The 16,407-nt window shown below is 41.2% G+C and overlaps 1 protein-coding gene across 3 annotated transcripts; it reads left to right on the top strand.

The window, feature by feature from the left end:
- The first annotated feature begins 1,098 nt into the window (after window positions 1–1,098).
- LOC138726527 (dipeptidase 2-like) lies at window positions 1,099–16,330 on the top strand. 3 transcript variants are annotated; one of them, XM_069868359.1, is made up of 12 exons: window positions 1,099–1,338; window positions 3,974–4,136; window positions 6,985–7,263; window positions 7,968–8,094; window positions 8,583–8,712; window positions 9,210–9,351; window positions 10,202–10,271; window positions 10,738–10,914; window positions 11,448–11,535; window positions 12,190–12,265; window positions 13,257–13,392; window positions 15,880–16,330. In XM_069868359.1, exons 3-12 carry the CDS (start codon window positions 7,127–7,129, stop codon window positions 16,060–16,062), a joined length of 1,266 nt encoding a protein of 421 aa, XP_069724460.1. In that variant the 5' UTR covers window positions 1,099–1,338; window positions 3,974–4,136; window positions 6,985–7,126; the 3' UTR covers window positions 16,063–16,330. The 3 variants fall into 3 exon arrangements, with proteins under 3 accessions (XP_069724460.1, XP_069724461.1, XP_069724462.1); XM_069868360.1 differs by lacking the exon at window positions 3,974–4,136; XM_069868361.1 differs by lacking the exon at window positions 1,099–1,338 and having other exon boundaries at window positions 3,816–4,136; window positions 15,370–16,019.
- Window positions 16,331–16,407: the final 77 nt, after the last annotated feature.

Below are 16,407 nucleotides of genomic sequence, written 5' to 3'. Positions count from 1 at the left end.
TTAAGTTTCAGATTAGGCAGAGGATATTGTCTAAAGAAAATATTTGTCTTTTCTCCTGATACTGTATTTGTGCTGTGTTTAGGGATCCTTAGTCCACTTGAGTTGAGAGTAAATGTTTATAAGTGAAGTTTACCAAATTGTCCGTGTGTAGCAGAATTTTGAGTGATGTGGAAGTTTCTGTTTAAGTTTTCCAGTAACTGGGAACTAGGCAGACCAGTTAAGTCCAGACTAGAGTTCCCGTTAAGACATGACTTCTGCAACAGCTCTGTGGGAATTTTGATTGTGAGAGCTGGTTATTTCTCTGCAATGGTTTGATAAACAGAAGCGTGATGCCCTCTTGGTTTCCTGTACAAACTATAAAGTAAAATAAAAAAGACTATAAGCAGATTTTACTTCTTGTGAAACTGCAGGACTGTGGTTTTGCACGTATTTCTTCATTTCCAAACTGTCAGCTCCCACAAAGGGAGTGAAAAATCCCTGTAGGCTTAGAGACACAAGTATCTTTGGAAAGGTCACCTTGAGCGTTTTGATCCTTGAAAATATTGTATGGTGGCACTAAGTCCCAATGGAAATCCAGCACGTTTAGTAGGTATTTATTGGCTTAGGTATAGTCAATGCTGCAGTCAGCTCAGCAGTAATGTGCATACCTGTACCTGTAAGTTCAAATCTAGGAGACTCTTTTCAGAGCAGGTCAGCAAGGAGATCAGAAGCAATCACTATAAATTGCAGCAAGGGAGATTCCAGTTGAATATAAGGGAAAACAACCAAATAATCACCATGTGAATAAGCAAGCCCTGGAACAGGCTCCTGGGAAGGTTGTATAATCTTTTCCCTTGAGGACATCAAAACTTCCACTGGATGAGAGCCTGAATGACGTGACTTAACTTTGGAGTTACTGTAGCTGGGATCATGTGGCTGGACTAAATGACATCCCACACCAGAAATCCCTTCCAATTACTCTGTGGTGAGGGAAACTTATTTCTAAGCAATAGAGACAGAGTAGCGCTGAACGCGGCATGTGTCAGAGAGCAGATTCGTGATGGATTGTCCAACCAGCCTGCCACAAGAGGGAGGAAATGCTGGTTTTGAACACAGCACAAGGCTTGTGTGTCTCAGGGTGGGCGGTAGCTGAAATGAAAGCTCTCCCACAGAACCTGGATCTCTGAAAGCGGCAAGTGCCAAGTGCCTGTTGAGCTTGAAGCCTTTGACGTGAGCTAAAGAAGTAGAGGACGATTCTTGGTTGCTGCTCCGATGACAGTAGGACCTGGTGCCAAGCTGTAGCTGTTGCCTCTGACACAGTGGACTGTGGATTTGGACATGGCTGCCTTTCCCCAAGAGGTAACCTGCTCCAAGGAGCCTTCAGATAAACAAGAAAAAGCTATAAATCTCATGTCAACTTCTACTTTTCAACTCTGCTCAGTCAGCATGGAAAAAAAGCTGTGTGGGTTTTGTATTATAAATGTTATTTAAGTAGGGATGCCTAATTACCTTGTTCTGAAATTTGTGAAGTGTGAAATACTTCAGTTTCCAAGAACCAGTTTCTGAATGATGATACACTTGCATGTCTCTCTTATTTTTTTTTTTACCTAAATAGTTTCAAAGGCAAATGAGTCTTACTGTCAAAATATAAAGAATATTTTGCATGAAACCTTGAAGGCACTTTTATCTATGAAATTCTTTGAGCTACCAGGAATAGCATTTTTGTACAAATACACAGAATGGAGATTTGATAATGTACTGCTAAGTGTAATTTCTGTTAGCAACTAAACCACTTGAAGAACATTTATGTAAATTTCCTGCTTAAAAATTTTCCTTAGAATCACTGTGGACTTCACATTGATGGGGAAAAAAAGGAAATACTTGGATGAAAACTAATAATGTATACAAAATCTTAGTGTTACCTTTGAAGCAATTTTGTCAGGATCTGACGCATCTCTAGAGACGCAGGCTGCAGATCTGACCTATATTTTGATTTGAAGAATTCAAACCCAAAAACTGCCTGCAGAAACTAATTTGCGTTTGTGATACCAGCTTGCCAGAATTTTGATGCTTGGGCAATTTTCTGACCTTTCCTTTTTAATATTTTGCATGATGAGCTGCCACCAACACACTTAACGTTTTCTAGTTTAGACAAGGATTTTTTTTTTTGCTGTGTTAACAAAGTTGGCATTTCTGGTGAAAAGAAAAGCCTGTATTTGTGCTTTGACATTTAAGGGAGCTCCCTATGATTACCACAAAGCATAAAACAAACAACTGATTGCTTTCTATCCTTTACAGTTCTGTAGAAATGCTGTTTCATGGAGGGGTTTGGGTCTCACAATGCCTGCATATTTCTGATGTTTGTTTATGGAAGCAAAACTTCTTTTCTAAGACACCACTCCCACCAGAGGAAGGATTTTGAGGGTGATTGTCTCTCCAGTAATTGCTGTTCCTTAATCTTTCATTTGCGTGCCGTGACCAGAAGAAAGCATGGTGCTCTCTTTTAGATTGGAAGACTGTGGGCAGCACAAAAACACTCCACCCAAAGATCCCAACAAAAAAAACCCAGAAAAAGCCAATGGTGTGTTTGAAAGTGCAAAATTATCTCTTTTTACAATTGTTCACAGCCATCTTCACTGAGAGTTTTTACTTGAGTACGCTGCTTAACCCAGCTGTGAGAAGAGGCAGGTAAAACTCCACTGTGGTCCAAGTACTTAAGTAGTGCTTAATAGTACTTCAACTTTCTTGTGTTGAAGCTATGTTCATTACTGGCTGTGAGAGGAACCGTTACCAAGGGGTAACGGTTTTAAGCTGAGAGGTGAGAGATTTTAATTAGGTATTAGAAAGCAAGTTTTTACTGTGAGGGTTATGAGGCTTGCCCGGAGAAGTGGTGGCTGCCCCATCCCTGGAGGTGTTCAAGGCCAGGTTGGATGGGGCTTGGAGCAAACAGATCCAGTGGGAGGTGTCCCTGCCTGTGGCAGGGGGTGGAACTGGATGGGCTTTAAGGTCTCTTCCAACCCAAACCATTCTATAATTATGGTCAAACTCAAAGCTCTGTAATGCTCATCCTTGCGGCCTTTGTCTCTTTCACTGTTTTGTAGCATTGGTTTTGAAAGCAGTATCCAAATGCTTCCAGATTATTATAAATATTTTGGATCCAGGCAAACCCCTGTCACAGCCTATGAGCCTGTCAGGAGTGGGGTCTGGGGGGACACGGTTTGCACTGACCCAAGCATGGGGGAGCGCACATGTTAAACAAGGAATAAGAGCTTGGGGTACGGAGGCTAATGGGGTAACTGGGAGAAAGAACGTTCCTTTCATATAATCTGCTAACTGCAGCTCTGAAACCTGTTGTGGTCCATGCGGTAAGGGAGCACATTCACCAAGGGGAACCTTGGAGTAGTTGTTTGCTTAAGTCTGTACGTTCTATTCCAGGCAGTCTGGTTTGCATTCCAGGAAAGCAGTATTGCCAGATCTGAGAAAGAGGGGACTGTGCAATAACCAAGCAGCCAGCTGGCTTCTTGCATTAAATACCCCTGGCCAGCCTTTCCACTGAAGGCAGCGCTCCTAAGCTGGACACAGTTTTACCTGATATATCATTTTCTGAAGGGAATCTTTCTGGAGTTAAAACATAATTTTTACCTGTAATGGAAGTATTTTAAGGGAGGAAGCAGTGTAGCTCCTATAATTAAGTTGCAAAGGAGTCTTGCCAACTTAGTCGTCTTGTGGTGGGTAACGTGGAATATCCAAGGATGCACTTAAATCCAGGGCTGAAAGCCAAGAGTGACTTTCTCTATATATGGAAGTACTATTGCTCCTAGTGGTTTCTCTTTCCCAGAAAGCTTGGAATAAGCTGTCCTTGTTCTTTTATCTTTCCTAGAGATCCTGAAATAGTTTACAACCATTACTCTATTTAGTCCCCTTTATTCCTGTCTTAAGCAGTAAGTTTAGCAATACCATGTTTTCTCATGTGCTTCATTGCATATTTGCACAGGCAGAGAAGGAACAGGAGGCTGGAAATTATAAATTGTAATACAACAGTGAGAAGGTTTCTAAGAAGGGAAAAAGACAAACCTGACATGATTCAGGGCTGGTGATAGCGGAAGGAATTCCAAGGGAAAACTGAGGAAGATTTGAAAGACTATCTTGTTGACAAGGTGAGTTTCAAAGGCACCAGTATCTTTTTTTCACAAGCCTACTTTGTGCTGTGGTGCATGTGTTCTGTTCCTAAAAGTACATTTAATATCTATGTATGACTAATTATGTTTGATAGTTATTTAAGGAATGGAGAGAATCCATGCTTTTGTCAGCCATCAGCAAGGAAGCTTATACCTAGGGTCTTGCTCTCCTTCTGTTATTTGTGCCGTTGCAACTAAGCTGCTGCCATGGTTTGAGGCAGTTGATTCAGAGCCACACTAGGATTATGTCAGCATAACTCACGGGGTGTGGGGGAATCAGCCTTCTTCACTGTTTCAGGATATGTTATTATCTTGAGCTGCGGGTTCTATTTTCTTGCAACTTATATATTTTATTTGGCAAAATACTTCAACCAATTTGAATATTAATGCAATGGACAGGAGGGGCCAGGCAGCTTAACTGTGCTCCCAAAGATAGTAAATGACAAACATGCAGAAAACCTTTCCTTTTTTACTGTGAAACTTTCCATTAAAATGTACCTATTTCAAGAGGCAGCCCTGCCTTATTGCATTCTTATATGGCAGATGTGCCCCTCCTGCTCTGTTATAGCTCTGTCTTCCCTCCTGTGGGAATACTCAGTGCTCCGCAGCGTTTGTGTTGTGGTGACAGCGCTACCTGGCAGTGAAGAACCTGGAGAATGTAAACTGGTGGTAGATACTAACCAGTGTGAAGAAGTAAAGCTTTATTTCTATACCATGTGTCTGCAAAGACTCGTTCTGTGCCTGTCGCAGCTCCCCAGGGACTGTCACGGTTTATTTTGGGCTGCGGGCTTGTGGCTTTTCTGAGCTCGATGCCCCAGAGCTGCCGTGCCTGTCCTGCGTGCAGAGGTACCGTGGGGATGAGAAGCAGTTCTGCTCTCAATGGGAGATGCAAAGGTGGCTACAGAAAGAGACATTTTGTCTCTGAAATGTAATGTGGAAGAAGAGATAGAGCTGCATTTTGCCCCTCCCTCCTTATCTCTTCACCACTGTGTTTATCGGTATGGTGCAAACCTGGGATGGTTTGCAGAGCTGGAGTGGAGCTGAAAGTCAGCAGAGAACTTTTTTGTGCTCATTGGCTCTTGCAGTGTTACACGTTTCTTTGGGACAGACTGACTGACAACATAGACTCTCAAGCATCTTCAAAGGGTGAATCTATTTCTAGAGGGCTTCCTTCCGTGTAGCCATCAGCTGCTGTACTTCACAAATTCTCTCTATGCTATTCCTTACGTTATATTTTTCTTGTAAGGGACATTAAGGGGTGAGGTTTATTAGTTTTCTTTAACTGATGCTGCAGCTCCCCTGGTATTATATTTATTTTGGATCTTTGTTGTGCCTGCATGCTACTGTGTTTGTCCAGCTGTCCCAGCATTTCTTTCTGAGACCACTTCAAGGCTGATTTTAAACCAGCTTCTCTGCTCTCCCTTTTGTGTAAGATTATACATTCCCACTGTTCAAAAGTACTTCCCATCAGATGGTCCCACAATTTAATGAATTCACAGATCTTGTGAACCAGAAAAGGCCTGAGACAGTTTCTCACAAGAACAACCTTAGGGATTTTTGTCAAAGTTAAAGGATTTTTTTAGAATAGCAGTTTGCACCTTTCTAGACCCAAGTCGTAACATCATTTCTTAATTTTTTTTAACTTTTTACGTGACTTCGATATAGTGAGAAAATACATGCCAAATAGGTTAGTCTTTATTTTAAAGCATCTTAATTGCACAGCTTAATTAAGCTTTTACTGGTTTCAGTAAATTAAAATAAGTAAATTATTATTAAGCAATTTATTATTTAAGCAAATTAGGTAAAAGGAATTATCCTTTACAAATGTATTTACAATTATTCCCAGGGGAAATAAGCCAGCCGAGTTCTCCTTTGATTCATGCTGTGTGTATTACAGGTGATAGGAAAATGGTTTAATACATATATGAGCTGAAAATATAAGGATCTTAATATGATTTTCACTGTGCTGCTTTTCAGTACCTTGGTTACAGGCCCGCTCTTATTTTGGCTTTCATTTTTATAGTCAGAATGTTCCGGTAAGAGGAAGAAAGAGATGTTTTTAGAACAGGATGCCATCAAGAGGCAGTCTGCTTAGTGTGACCTGAAGTTACTTCCAATGCCACTGTCGCCTTTTCTTTTGGAAAAATTTGAACATCAGCTCTGCAATACTAGAATTTTAGTGAAATTTCTTTGATTTGAAAGAATTCCCAGGGCAGATGCATGTAATTAGGATGACACTCCAATGGATGAAGGAAGTGTCTGCTCCTCAGCTTTGTAGTTAATCCCGCCAGTAACTCTGCATGTTGGGGGTGGGAAAAAAACACCCTTTTCAATGCAAAATTATTTTCACTTCCTAGTCATATATTTGGTTTAGATAGAAGAGATAGAAATAAAGTGACCATTGCTAAGGTGTGGAAAAGTGTTAGAGTTCAATAGACTTCATCTGCAAATGCTCCGATATGCTGCGTGTGTGTTAACAATAGAGCTTGCTCACAAGGAGGACCTGCCTTTTTTTAATTTCTCAAAACCTGTTTCATTGTTCATTCCCAAATAATAAGAGGAAAAAAAAAACCCCATTAATGTAATGAGAAACATATCTTGTGGTGGTGTTTTGGGAGCTGCTTTTTCAGAGGTGTGACTCTAGGTTCCATCAGGCTCTGGCTGAGGAATTGGTTCTCTCCATCTGTCAGCTGGTGGCAGCAGCAGAGTTTAAGGAGCGGTTGTACGTGAAAAACCACGAAATCGTTGGGAGAAGGTAGCTGGTTTACAGCTTCCAGTGCTACCTTTCCTTTAGTTCGTTATTCTCTTTCTTTCTTTCCTCCTGCAGAGTTCACCCCAGCCTTACCAGGAGGAGAGACAGTTTGGCTGTCTATACTGCTAAGCCTACAACCCTTGCAGACTGGAGATTTTGCTGTTTCATTGTCATCAACAAATAATTGTGATATCTCTTCGCTTAAGCAAACCGGAAAATGGAAATGAAGGCAAATACAACAAAGTTGTTACTGTGGCTGCTGATGTGCTTCTCTAATACTGTGCCATTCAGCTGTGCGAAATCAGTGAGAGAGAGAGCTATCGAGCTGATGCAACATACACGTTTAATCGACGGGTATATAAAATATGTTCAACTAAACCCTCTTTGTGAATCTTGACAAGTGAGTAGGAAATGCTGAAGTGTGTTTAGATGAGTAGAGACAGGCTGGTACTAACGTGGCAGTTAGTTACTGTTGCAGTGACTTATCTGGAAGGAATTTTGGTTCGGAGGGTACTTAATTGATTCTAAATGCATCTGTGATTTTTCTGGTCATTTTTTGCCACTTATTTATTGGTTCCCTTTGGACAATGCCCTCATTTCCTTCTGATGATTTAATAGCGATGACTTCTGTGCAGTGGTAGAAAGCAGGCATCATACTCTAAAAGGGTACCCTTCCAGCTTGAAGGAATGATGTTTGTGGTGAGTATGTTTTGACCCAGGAACACGAACACTGAGTATGCTAGTACAGGCAGCACTGATAACTCTACCACAAGAACTTGCTTCAAAGGAGTGTGGTGTCTGATTTCAGTTCTTCATTCAGAAATGATAGGGAGAAAAATAGATACAGAAACACAACGGATATAAAAATGTCTCTTGCTGGCCGAGTTAAGAAATTAGGCTTGTTCTCACAAGAAGGAGACTTATAAGCACATGTTACTGCTAGGATTATTGGCAATTAATGGTCTAATGGACTATGAACAGTAGAAGGAATGACGTTTGGGTTAGAAGGGGAGAGCAGCTTTGTTTCTGTCACAAGCCCTATCTGTTTTCAATTCTAGTCACAATGACTTCGCCCTGCGGCTGAGAATATTTTACCAAAATAGACTCAGTAGAGTCAACTTGAGAGAAATCAACAGGACCCACACAAACCTTGCAAAACTCCAGGCTGGTTATGTAGGAGCTCAGGTATGTACTGCTGTGATTGTGAGTCTGAGAACATGTTTTTATATTTGTCTCCTGCCCTTTACAATCCCAAAAGTATTCTTGGACTTTGATTTTAGCTCTTTCTGTTGGAAAAAACCCCCAAACTAATGAAACCAAAAAGCCACAGATGCTTTTCCATAACATTTGTGTTTCAAAATTTGTGTTTTATAATCCATTTACCTTTAACCAGAACAGAGGCTTTTGTTTTGGGATAGATAATATAAACTTGTGTCCACTTCCCTGCATGTACTGCGGGGCAGCGAGGGTGTTGGGAAGCTTTAATTGTCTGGGGTGGATGCTCGTACCTTGCATGGTAACTCTTCCTTTTCGGGGTGGGGAATTATAGTGAAAACTTGTTGCAAGCTGTATGGAATTATTTTGGTCTGTGCTTGTGAACTTCACTGTTGGCAAATGAAAGTTTCCAAGCTGAAGCACAAATTATCTAGTTTACGTGTCAATGTCTCTTTCAGTTTTGGTCAGTGTATGTTCTTTGCAGCGCTCAGAACAAGGATGCTGTGCGTCTGACCTTAGAGCAAATTGATGTTGTCAAGAGGATGTGTAACAGCTACGAAGAGCTTGAACTGGTGACAACTTCCAAAGGTGAGGCTCTTTCTTGTAAAATGGGGGTTTGCAGGAGGTATGTGCCAAAGACAGAGTGCTGCACACGAGCAAATTATCCCAGTTTAAAGAGTAAATTTAACTTCAGCTTTTTTTTTTTGGTCACTGGAACAGGCTGCCCAGGGAGGTGGTTGAGTCACCTTCCCTGGAGGTGTTTAAGGGACGGGTGGACGAGGCGCTGAGGGGCATGGGTTAGTGTTTGATAGGAATGGTTGGACTCAATGATCCAGTGGGTCTTTTCCAACCTGGTGATTCTATGATTCTATGATTTTTCCTCTGATCCTGTATAACTGACTCTGTGCACAGTCCTGGCCTACTGCAGCCATGAGCAAATTTGCAATTTAAACATACTGTAGCATCAACTTCTCTATAAAAATGTCAGTATTATCGCTTTTTACAATTATGATTGTTGCTCAGTACTGCTGGCTTCTTGTCTGTGATGAAACGACTTTGGAATCGTCTTCCTTTGTTGTTTCCAGGTATCTCTGACGGTAGAAAGATTGCGTGTTTGATTGGAATAGAAGGTGGTCATTCCATTGACAGCAGTCTGGCAACACTGAGGATGTATTACGACCTGGGTGTTCGTTACATGACTTTAACACATTCCTGCAATACACCTTGGTAACTAATGTCCGTATGTTTGTGCAACCATCTAGTGCAAAGCGTTGGCAGCTCCGAGATGGGGAAAACATGGATTCAGACACACAGTTCATCCATGATAGACTGTGAACCAAGTCGAAGATGATAGGTTTCTGGGGTAAACATTTGCCATGTGTCAAGTAGGAGACTGAAGGATCTGTGACGTAGCGCTTGTTGTGTTGCCAATGTAGGAGCTTTTAAACTTGGCTAACAACACAAAGATGGCAGGCAAAATTGCTGTCCCCTTTGCTTTATTAGGAAAGTTGCATAGAGCAAAACAGGCCAAAAAAAAGTACTAAAAATGTGTATGGTGTGGATAATGCTGTGACAAATGCTGTCAGCAGCCTTCAACAGTGTCTTCTCTGGATGGTTTAGAAGTACAGGTTTCACATGCGGCTACAAAGATGGCTACTTGATTCCTGTATCAGAATATTACCACCTACTCTTTGCTGGATTGACAGAATTCCTTCTTGTACTGACTCAAGGAAAGGGGATTGTGTGCAGAGACAGGCTTTCTGGCTAATAGGTAGCTGACATTTCAGTGTATCTTCTTCTCTGATGAAGGTTGTTTAATCAGAAAATTGCTGTTGAGTGTCTCTTTGCTTGTCTTGCATTGCGAGACAGGCCTGAACCTGAAGGTATGTTGTTCAAAAAGCAGCTATGAACATAAGAAGCACTGCATAAGCAAGAGACTATGTGGCTCATAGTCCCTATATTTGGCTATGTGACATAGTAATAGTGTTTACTGTGTGTAGCATAAAAAGTTCTAGTTGCTGGTACTGTAGTTTCCAGAATAATACAATGTTTTTCTTCACTCACTCCCATTTTTAAGGTCTGAATCGTCATCTAAAGGAATACACAACTTTTATCCTGATGTTATTGGTCTGACTGCATTTGGCCAAGTAAGGCTCTCTTTAGAATAATAATCTAAGCAATCTCTCGTGCAGCTAACAACTTCTGGCCTTATCTTTTCAAAAGCAACTTATTAAAAAGTCATTACTTTATAGTTAGGAGGTGATCAGGGTTCAGTCAAGCCAAATTCCCTGGAATGTTCCTTAGGGTAAAAGAAGTGGTGGATTTAATTAAAACAATTGTATTAATATAGATCAGATTTATGAATTAATAAGCAGAAGTAGTGGGATGTGAATAACAGTTCGAATTACTTATTTCAGACTGACTAAGCTTTTTGAGTGTGTGGTGATGTGCTAGTTAATTGTGAGTGAATAAATTACTTTAAAATTGATAGACATAGCATGTTCGTGACTAGCTGACAGCTACAGAATTTATTTATCTGTTTATATATATCAGCTAAACAGTTTCCTTTAAGGAAATTTCATACTGACACTGTTGCCTGGAAATCTGTTTTAGGAAGTGGTAAAGGAGATGAATCGCCTGGGTATGCTGATAGATTTATCTCATACATCATATTCCACTGCAAGAGCTGCACTGAATATCTCAAAAGCCCCAGTCATTTTCAGCCATTCCTCAGCTTTTTCTGTTTGTAATCACTCAAGAAATGTCCCTGATGATATCCTTCAGGAACTGGTGAGTGATATGGGGTTTGGTTTTGGGTCTTTTTTTTTTTCTTTTGTTTTGTTTGTTTGAGGCTTTGTTGCTTTTAAAGAGTTATTTTGGGGCTTTTTTTTTTTTTGGTGGCAATGTTTGGGCAGTTTGAGGCAAACTTGTGTGTTCAAGAGGTAGTGTTTACTCTTCATCATCTTTGAATTGGGTTTATAAGTAGATCCCTGAGCAGCAAGTTACACGTTTGCTCCTGAAACGTTTTCTTTGGGTTCTATTTTGTCTTTGGCCACAAAAATAAAGTGTTTGCAAATACTTTGAAATTCTGGTTGAGTTTGTTTCGCAGTCACTAGACTCCTGCTGATTTGAGGCTACATGAGAATGTAATGAACTCATGGTAAAGGACAGACGGACAAAGCCTTGTGTTGACGTGTGAGCCTTGACTTAGTGTGTTATTACACTCACCAACTGATGGATGTAGAAGGATCTGTATGCAGTGCCTATGAGGTTTGCAGGACACTTGAGTGTCCACTCATCACCTATCTCTTCATATCTTTCAGAAAAAGAACAAGGGAATTATTATGGTGACTTTCAATGCAGATGTACTGGCCTGTGGCAGAGAAGTTGTTAATGTTTCTACCCTTGCAGGTTTGAAGTTAATATACTGTAGTTTTTGTGGGTGTCTTCTGTGAATTTGCTGGTGTCTGTGTCATTTTTGAAATTGTGTAAATTATACTGCTTGTTTATTCCCTTTCACATGTTACCACAGTGCTAGGTACTCCTGGAGCTACTATTCGTTAAACAATTACAAGAGGTACAAAGTGCGTAGCTGTAGGACATTATGTTCCCAAAGGGAGCAGAGAACCATTAATCCCAAAGTAGTTGTTACTTTCTGGAAAACATCTTAAACCTTTCTAATTATGAGTGGAAAACATAGATATATAATGAGTGATGAAAAAACCTGTTGGTGTGTGTGGGCTGCTTGTTGGGAATTGATGTGCTGTGATGATCATGTCTTTTCCCTCATTTGTATCTCATCAGTGTAGCTGTTATTTTGGAGATTGCTGTCTGATATGCTTAATAACAGATAACATCTGGTTAAGCATCAGTAAATAATCCAGAATGTCAACTGCATTATTAAATTTTAATCTGTATTATTAGGCTAACTTTTGACTTTTTTAACAAAGGAATTGATTTAAAATCCATGATTAAGGAGAACAGTCACCCAGTGTCAATGTCTCAACTGTATTATTCCTTCTTGCTGGATGCTTAGATGTTGCGTTTTTTGATGTTTTCCTTCAGATCATTTTGACCACATAAAGAAAATTGTGGGTTCAGAATCAATAGGAATTGGTGGCGACTACGATGGAGTGGAACGGTTAGTAAAATTGTACACGCATTAGCATCTGCTCCTTAAATTCTGAAGGGAAAAAAAAAAAAAAAAAGATGGCAGGCTTAAAAGAAATGTTACAAGTTGTTTTGTGTTGAGTACTAAAACGAGTTTTATGGAAGAGGGGCAAAATATTACTTTAGAACTGTACAAAACAGTGCTACAAATGTGGAAATGGATCGTAATGCCCTCCATAGAAAAGAAGAAAAACGGGACATACTAGTTGCCTCAAAACATAGTCAGAGACTCATGGAAATAAAATTTAAAATGGCCATTTAATGCAGGTTTTGCAGCTTCTTACTTCTAATTCCTTTTTATTCTGATAAGAATTGGTACAAGACATAGGTCAGTTTTGCTTGTTGTTATGCCTTCAGTAAAGGATTCTGAATAGATTTCTTTTCACTGCCTAAACTGCTGAATTAAAAACAATATTATTCTTTGGAAAAAAATACGTTCTAAAGAATGGAGTACGCGAAATTGCCTGCAACTCCTTGTCTCATCGTATATTTTCAGGTTCCCTTTTGTTTTCCATTGTAATAAATCCACCTGTGATGCAGCTGTTTTGTCTTACTATAAAGGCCAGATATAAAGAGTGGATTAATGCATACATGAGTTTGCTACTTTTTTTCCTTTTGTTTTCTTTAATATCCTCCATGTTTATTCACTTGTTTTCTTTAATATCCACACAAGTGCCTCTTCATTCCAGAATACACAGGGGTTTTTTCTGCTAGTGGGATCCTCAGTGCAGAAAAAGCCTTTCATTGTGTCCTAGTCCTGCCTCTGTTTGTCAGTTGAATTCTTAATGTTTTTTTTTTCAACTTCTCAGAAGAGGAACTGGGTCCAAGCTGAGCTCACTCCAAAAGTAGCTGAGCTCACTCCAAAAGTGGACACGCACAAATTAAAAATTAATCAACAATATTTTTCTACATTTTTTTTCAGCGATGTGTATTGAATATTCTTATGTGATTCTTGCCAACAGTTTTCCTGAGGGACTGGAAGATGTTTCTAAATACCCTTCTTTGATTGAGGAACTTCTAAGAAGAGGGTGGAATGAAGCTGAACTGAAGGGAGTCTTAAGGGAGAACTTTCTCCGTGTCTTTAGGGAAGTGGAAAAGGTAAGATTTAAAACTAAGCTAAACAAAGAGGGAAAGAGGAACTTCAGGTGCCTTACTGCACTTTTCTTTTCCCCAATAAGAGAGCTATGAGGGAATGTAAGCACTTAATGCAATTATTCCAAATGCTGGGAAAGAAACCAAGATGGCAAGAGTGTTAGCAGAATAAAGGAAAGTGAGAGAGAGCAGACAAAGCCCTTTAGAACTTTTCCTCTCTGCAGTAATCTGATAAGTACACATCACTGACTTCTAAATAGAATCAATTCACAGTTTGGAGGAACTGCGGATGTACCAGTGTCAGTCTGTTGTATCCACTGGTGCAGTAAGGAATGCTGACTCCTGCAAATAAACTGAATTCTTGCCATGGGATTGGGCTGCTATCCAAAAGGCTTCTGCCGTGACAGGCCATAAACATAACTAGACCTCAATAAGCTTTAATTGAAAATAATAGAAGCAAATCCATAAGGATGAGGGAGGAGAGGAGGGAAGGAGAGTCTGCATGAATCATAGAATCATAGAATAACCAGGTTGGAAGAGACACACCGGATCATCGAAGCAAACCATTCCTATCAAACACTAAACCATGTCCCTCAGCACCTCATCCACCCGTGCCTTAAACACCTCCAGGGAAGGTGACTCAACCACCTCCCTGGGCAGCCTGTTCCAGTGCCCAAAGACCCTTTCTGTGAAGAATTTTCTCCTAATGTCCAGCCTAAACCTCCCCTGGTGCAGCTTGAGGCCATTCCCTCTTGTCCCGTCCCCTGTCACTTGGGAGAAGAGGCCATCACCCTCCTCTCCACAACCTCCTTTCAGGTAGTTGTAGAGAGCAATGAGGTCTCCCCTCAGCCTCCTCTTCTCCAGGCTAAACACCTCCAGCTCTCTCAGCTGTTGCTCATAAGGCCTGTTCTCCAGCCCCTTCACCAGCTTTGTTGCTCTTCTCTGGACTCTCTCCAGAGCCTCAACATCCTTCTTGTGCTGAGGGGCCCAGAACTGAACACAGGATTCAGGGTTTGGTCTCACCAGTGCCGAGTCCAGAGGGAGAATACCCTCCCTGGACCTGCTGGTCACGTCGTTTCTGATCCAAGCCAAGATGCCATTGGCCTTCTTGGCCACCTGGGCCACTGCTGGCTCATGTTCAGTCGGCTGTCAACCAACACCCCCAGGTTCCTCTCCTCCAGGCAGCTTTCTAGATAGACTTCTCCCAGTCTGTAGCTGCACAGGGTCATTGTGCCCCAAGTGCAGGACCCGGCATTTGGCCTTGTTAAACCTCATGCCATTGGTCTCAGCCCAGCGGTCCAGCCTGTTCAGATCCCTTTGCAGAGCCTCCCGACCCTCCAGCAGATCGACACTTCCACCCAGCTTAGTGTCATCTGCAAACTTGCTAAGGGTGCACTCGATGCCTTCATCCAGGTCATTGATAAAGACATTGAACAGGGCTGGACCCAGCACCGAGCCCTGGGGACACCACTTGTCACTGGCCTCCAGCTGGATTTAACGCCATTTACCACCACTCTCTGGGCCCTCCAGCCAACCAGTTTTCCACCCAGGAGAGTGTGCGCCTGTCCAGCCCAGAGGCTGACAGTTTCTCAAGCAGAATGCTGTGAGAAACTGTGTCAAAGGCTTTGCTGAAGTCCAGGAAGACCACATCCACAGCCTTTCCCTCATCCAGCAGCCGAGTCACTTTGTCATAGAAGGCGATCAGGTTAGTTTGGCAAGACCTGCCTTTTGTTAACCTGTGTTGACTGGGCCTGATCACCCGGTTCTCTTGCATGTGCTTCATGATAGCACTCAAGATCACCTGCTCCATGACTATGGAGTATGGAGTTCCATGACATGAGAGTAAGGACCCCCTAAACTGCAGCTTTAGCAGAAGCCTCTGTTGAAACTTGCAAACTGCTTGCCTCCTACTGTTTTTATTTGTAGGGCTAAATAGGTAGACACACATAGACAACACCTATTTCACACTCATCTTTCTTCCAGCTACCTTTTTTGGGTATCATAGTTGAACAGAAATAAGGAATTCTGTACTTTTCCAGTTAATCTGCCAGAATATCTACTGAATGCTGAGTTGCATGTGTGGCAGACTGATGTTATGAAGAGGTTGGAATTCATCACACGTAACTGGTCTGTGAGATTTAGTAAGAGATGTTTGAAGCTCTGTCTTGAAGACTGTGAGCTGACTTAGGAGAAGAAAGCTCATGAGTTTGTTGCGTAAGGTTTTCCAGCTAATGCATCCCCACATGGAGGAAGCCAAGGCAAACACGCAGCTGTGTGGATTTTGCCAGTAATATATGTGCACTGAATTCTGAGAAGCGTTAGATTGGAAAGCAAATATCAAGAAAATTATGTCAGTTCCCTCACATTCAGATGTGCTTTTGCAAAACAGTTTGGGTTTGTTCACTTGAAACAACATTGCATTTGCTAGCTACATTAAGCTTTTTGCTGCTGTGCCAGTCTGGCTTCCAAGGGGAACTTTTTGAATTTTTCCAGGTGCGGAACAATAGTGGACTAATGGATGTAGGGGAAAGTGAAATTCCACAAGAAGAAGTACAAAATCCCTGTCGCCTAGACCTACGTAATTATCAGCAAGCCAGGTCCTCTGGATTTCCTTCTGTGGCACCCCCTTTTATTCTGACTCATGTAACTTATTTAATACTGTGGTTTGGATCTTAACATCTATGGAGTCCAGAGAGATTATATGGAATAATCTAAAATGCAACTAGTTGTCTTCTGGGGGAGTTGTTAATGTCATGCTATGCTGTATTTTTATCTATGATTTCTATAAATTCACCTGCATACTTGAAAGTTACTTTACATTTTAAATGTTGTAGCAAAAACGTTCAGAATTTGAAGTGATAAATTCTGCGTCGCCTTGGCTAAACCAGGACCAACATTGTTAGTAGAAAGCATTCACAACTAATGAATAAATTCTCTAACACATGACGTGGTTTTGGTACTCGTATTGTGACTCATGGTATGAATACTGGAATCCAGAATCTGCAGTTCCACGCAGGAGCT

The sequence above is a fragment of the Phaenicophaeus curvirostris genome, chromosome 14, assembly GCF_032191515.1.
Source record: "Phaenicophaeus curvirostris isolate KB17595 chromosome 14, BPBGC_Pcur_1.0, whole genome shotgun sequence".
Lineage (NCBI taxonomy): Eukaryota > Metazoa > Chordata > Aves > Cuculiformes > Cuculidae > Phaenicophaeus > Phaenicophaeus curvirostris.
Note: the sequence above shows the minus strand (reverse complement) of the source record. Positions and strands in the feature narration are given on the sequence as shown.

What these genes read in the sequence shown, in the direction of transcription:
- LOC138726527 (XM_069868360.1), top strand. Translation starts at nt 7,127, where the DNA reads ATGGAAATGAAGGCAAATACAACAAAGTTGTTACTGTGGCTGCTGATG. An exon ending in CTGGTTATGTAGGAGCTCAG is followed by an intron (nt 8,095 to 8,582) that starts GTATGTACTGCT and finishes TGTCTCTTTCAG; the next exon opens with TTTTGGTCAGTGTATGTTCT. An exon ending in ATGATATCCTTCAGGAACTG is followed by an intron (nt 10,915 to 11,447) that starts GTGAGTGATATG and finishes CATATCTTTCAG; the next exon opens with AAAAAGAACAAGGGAATTAT.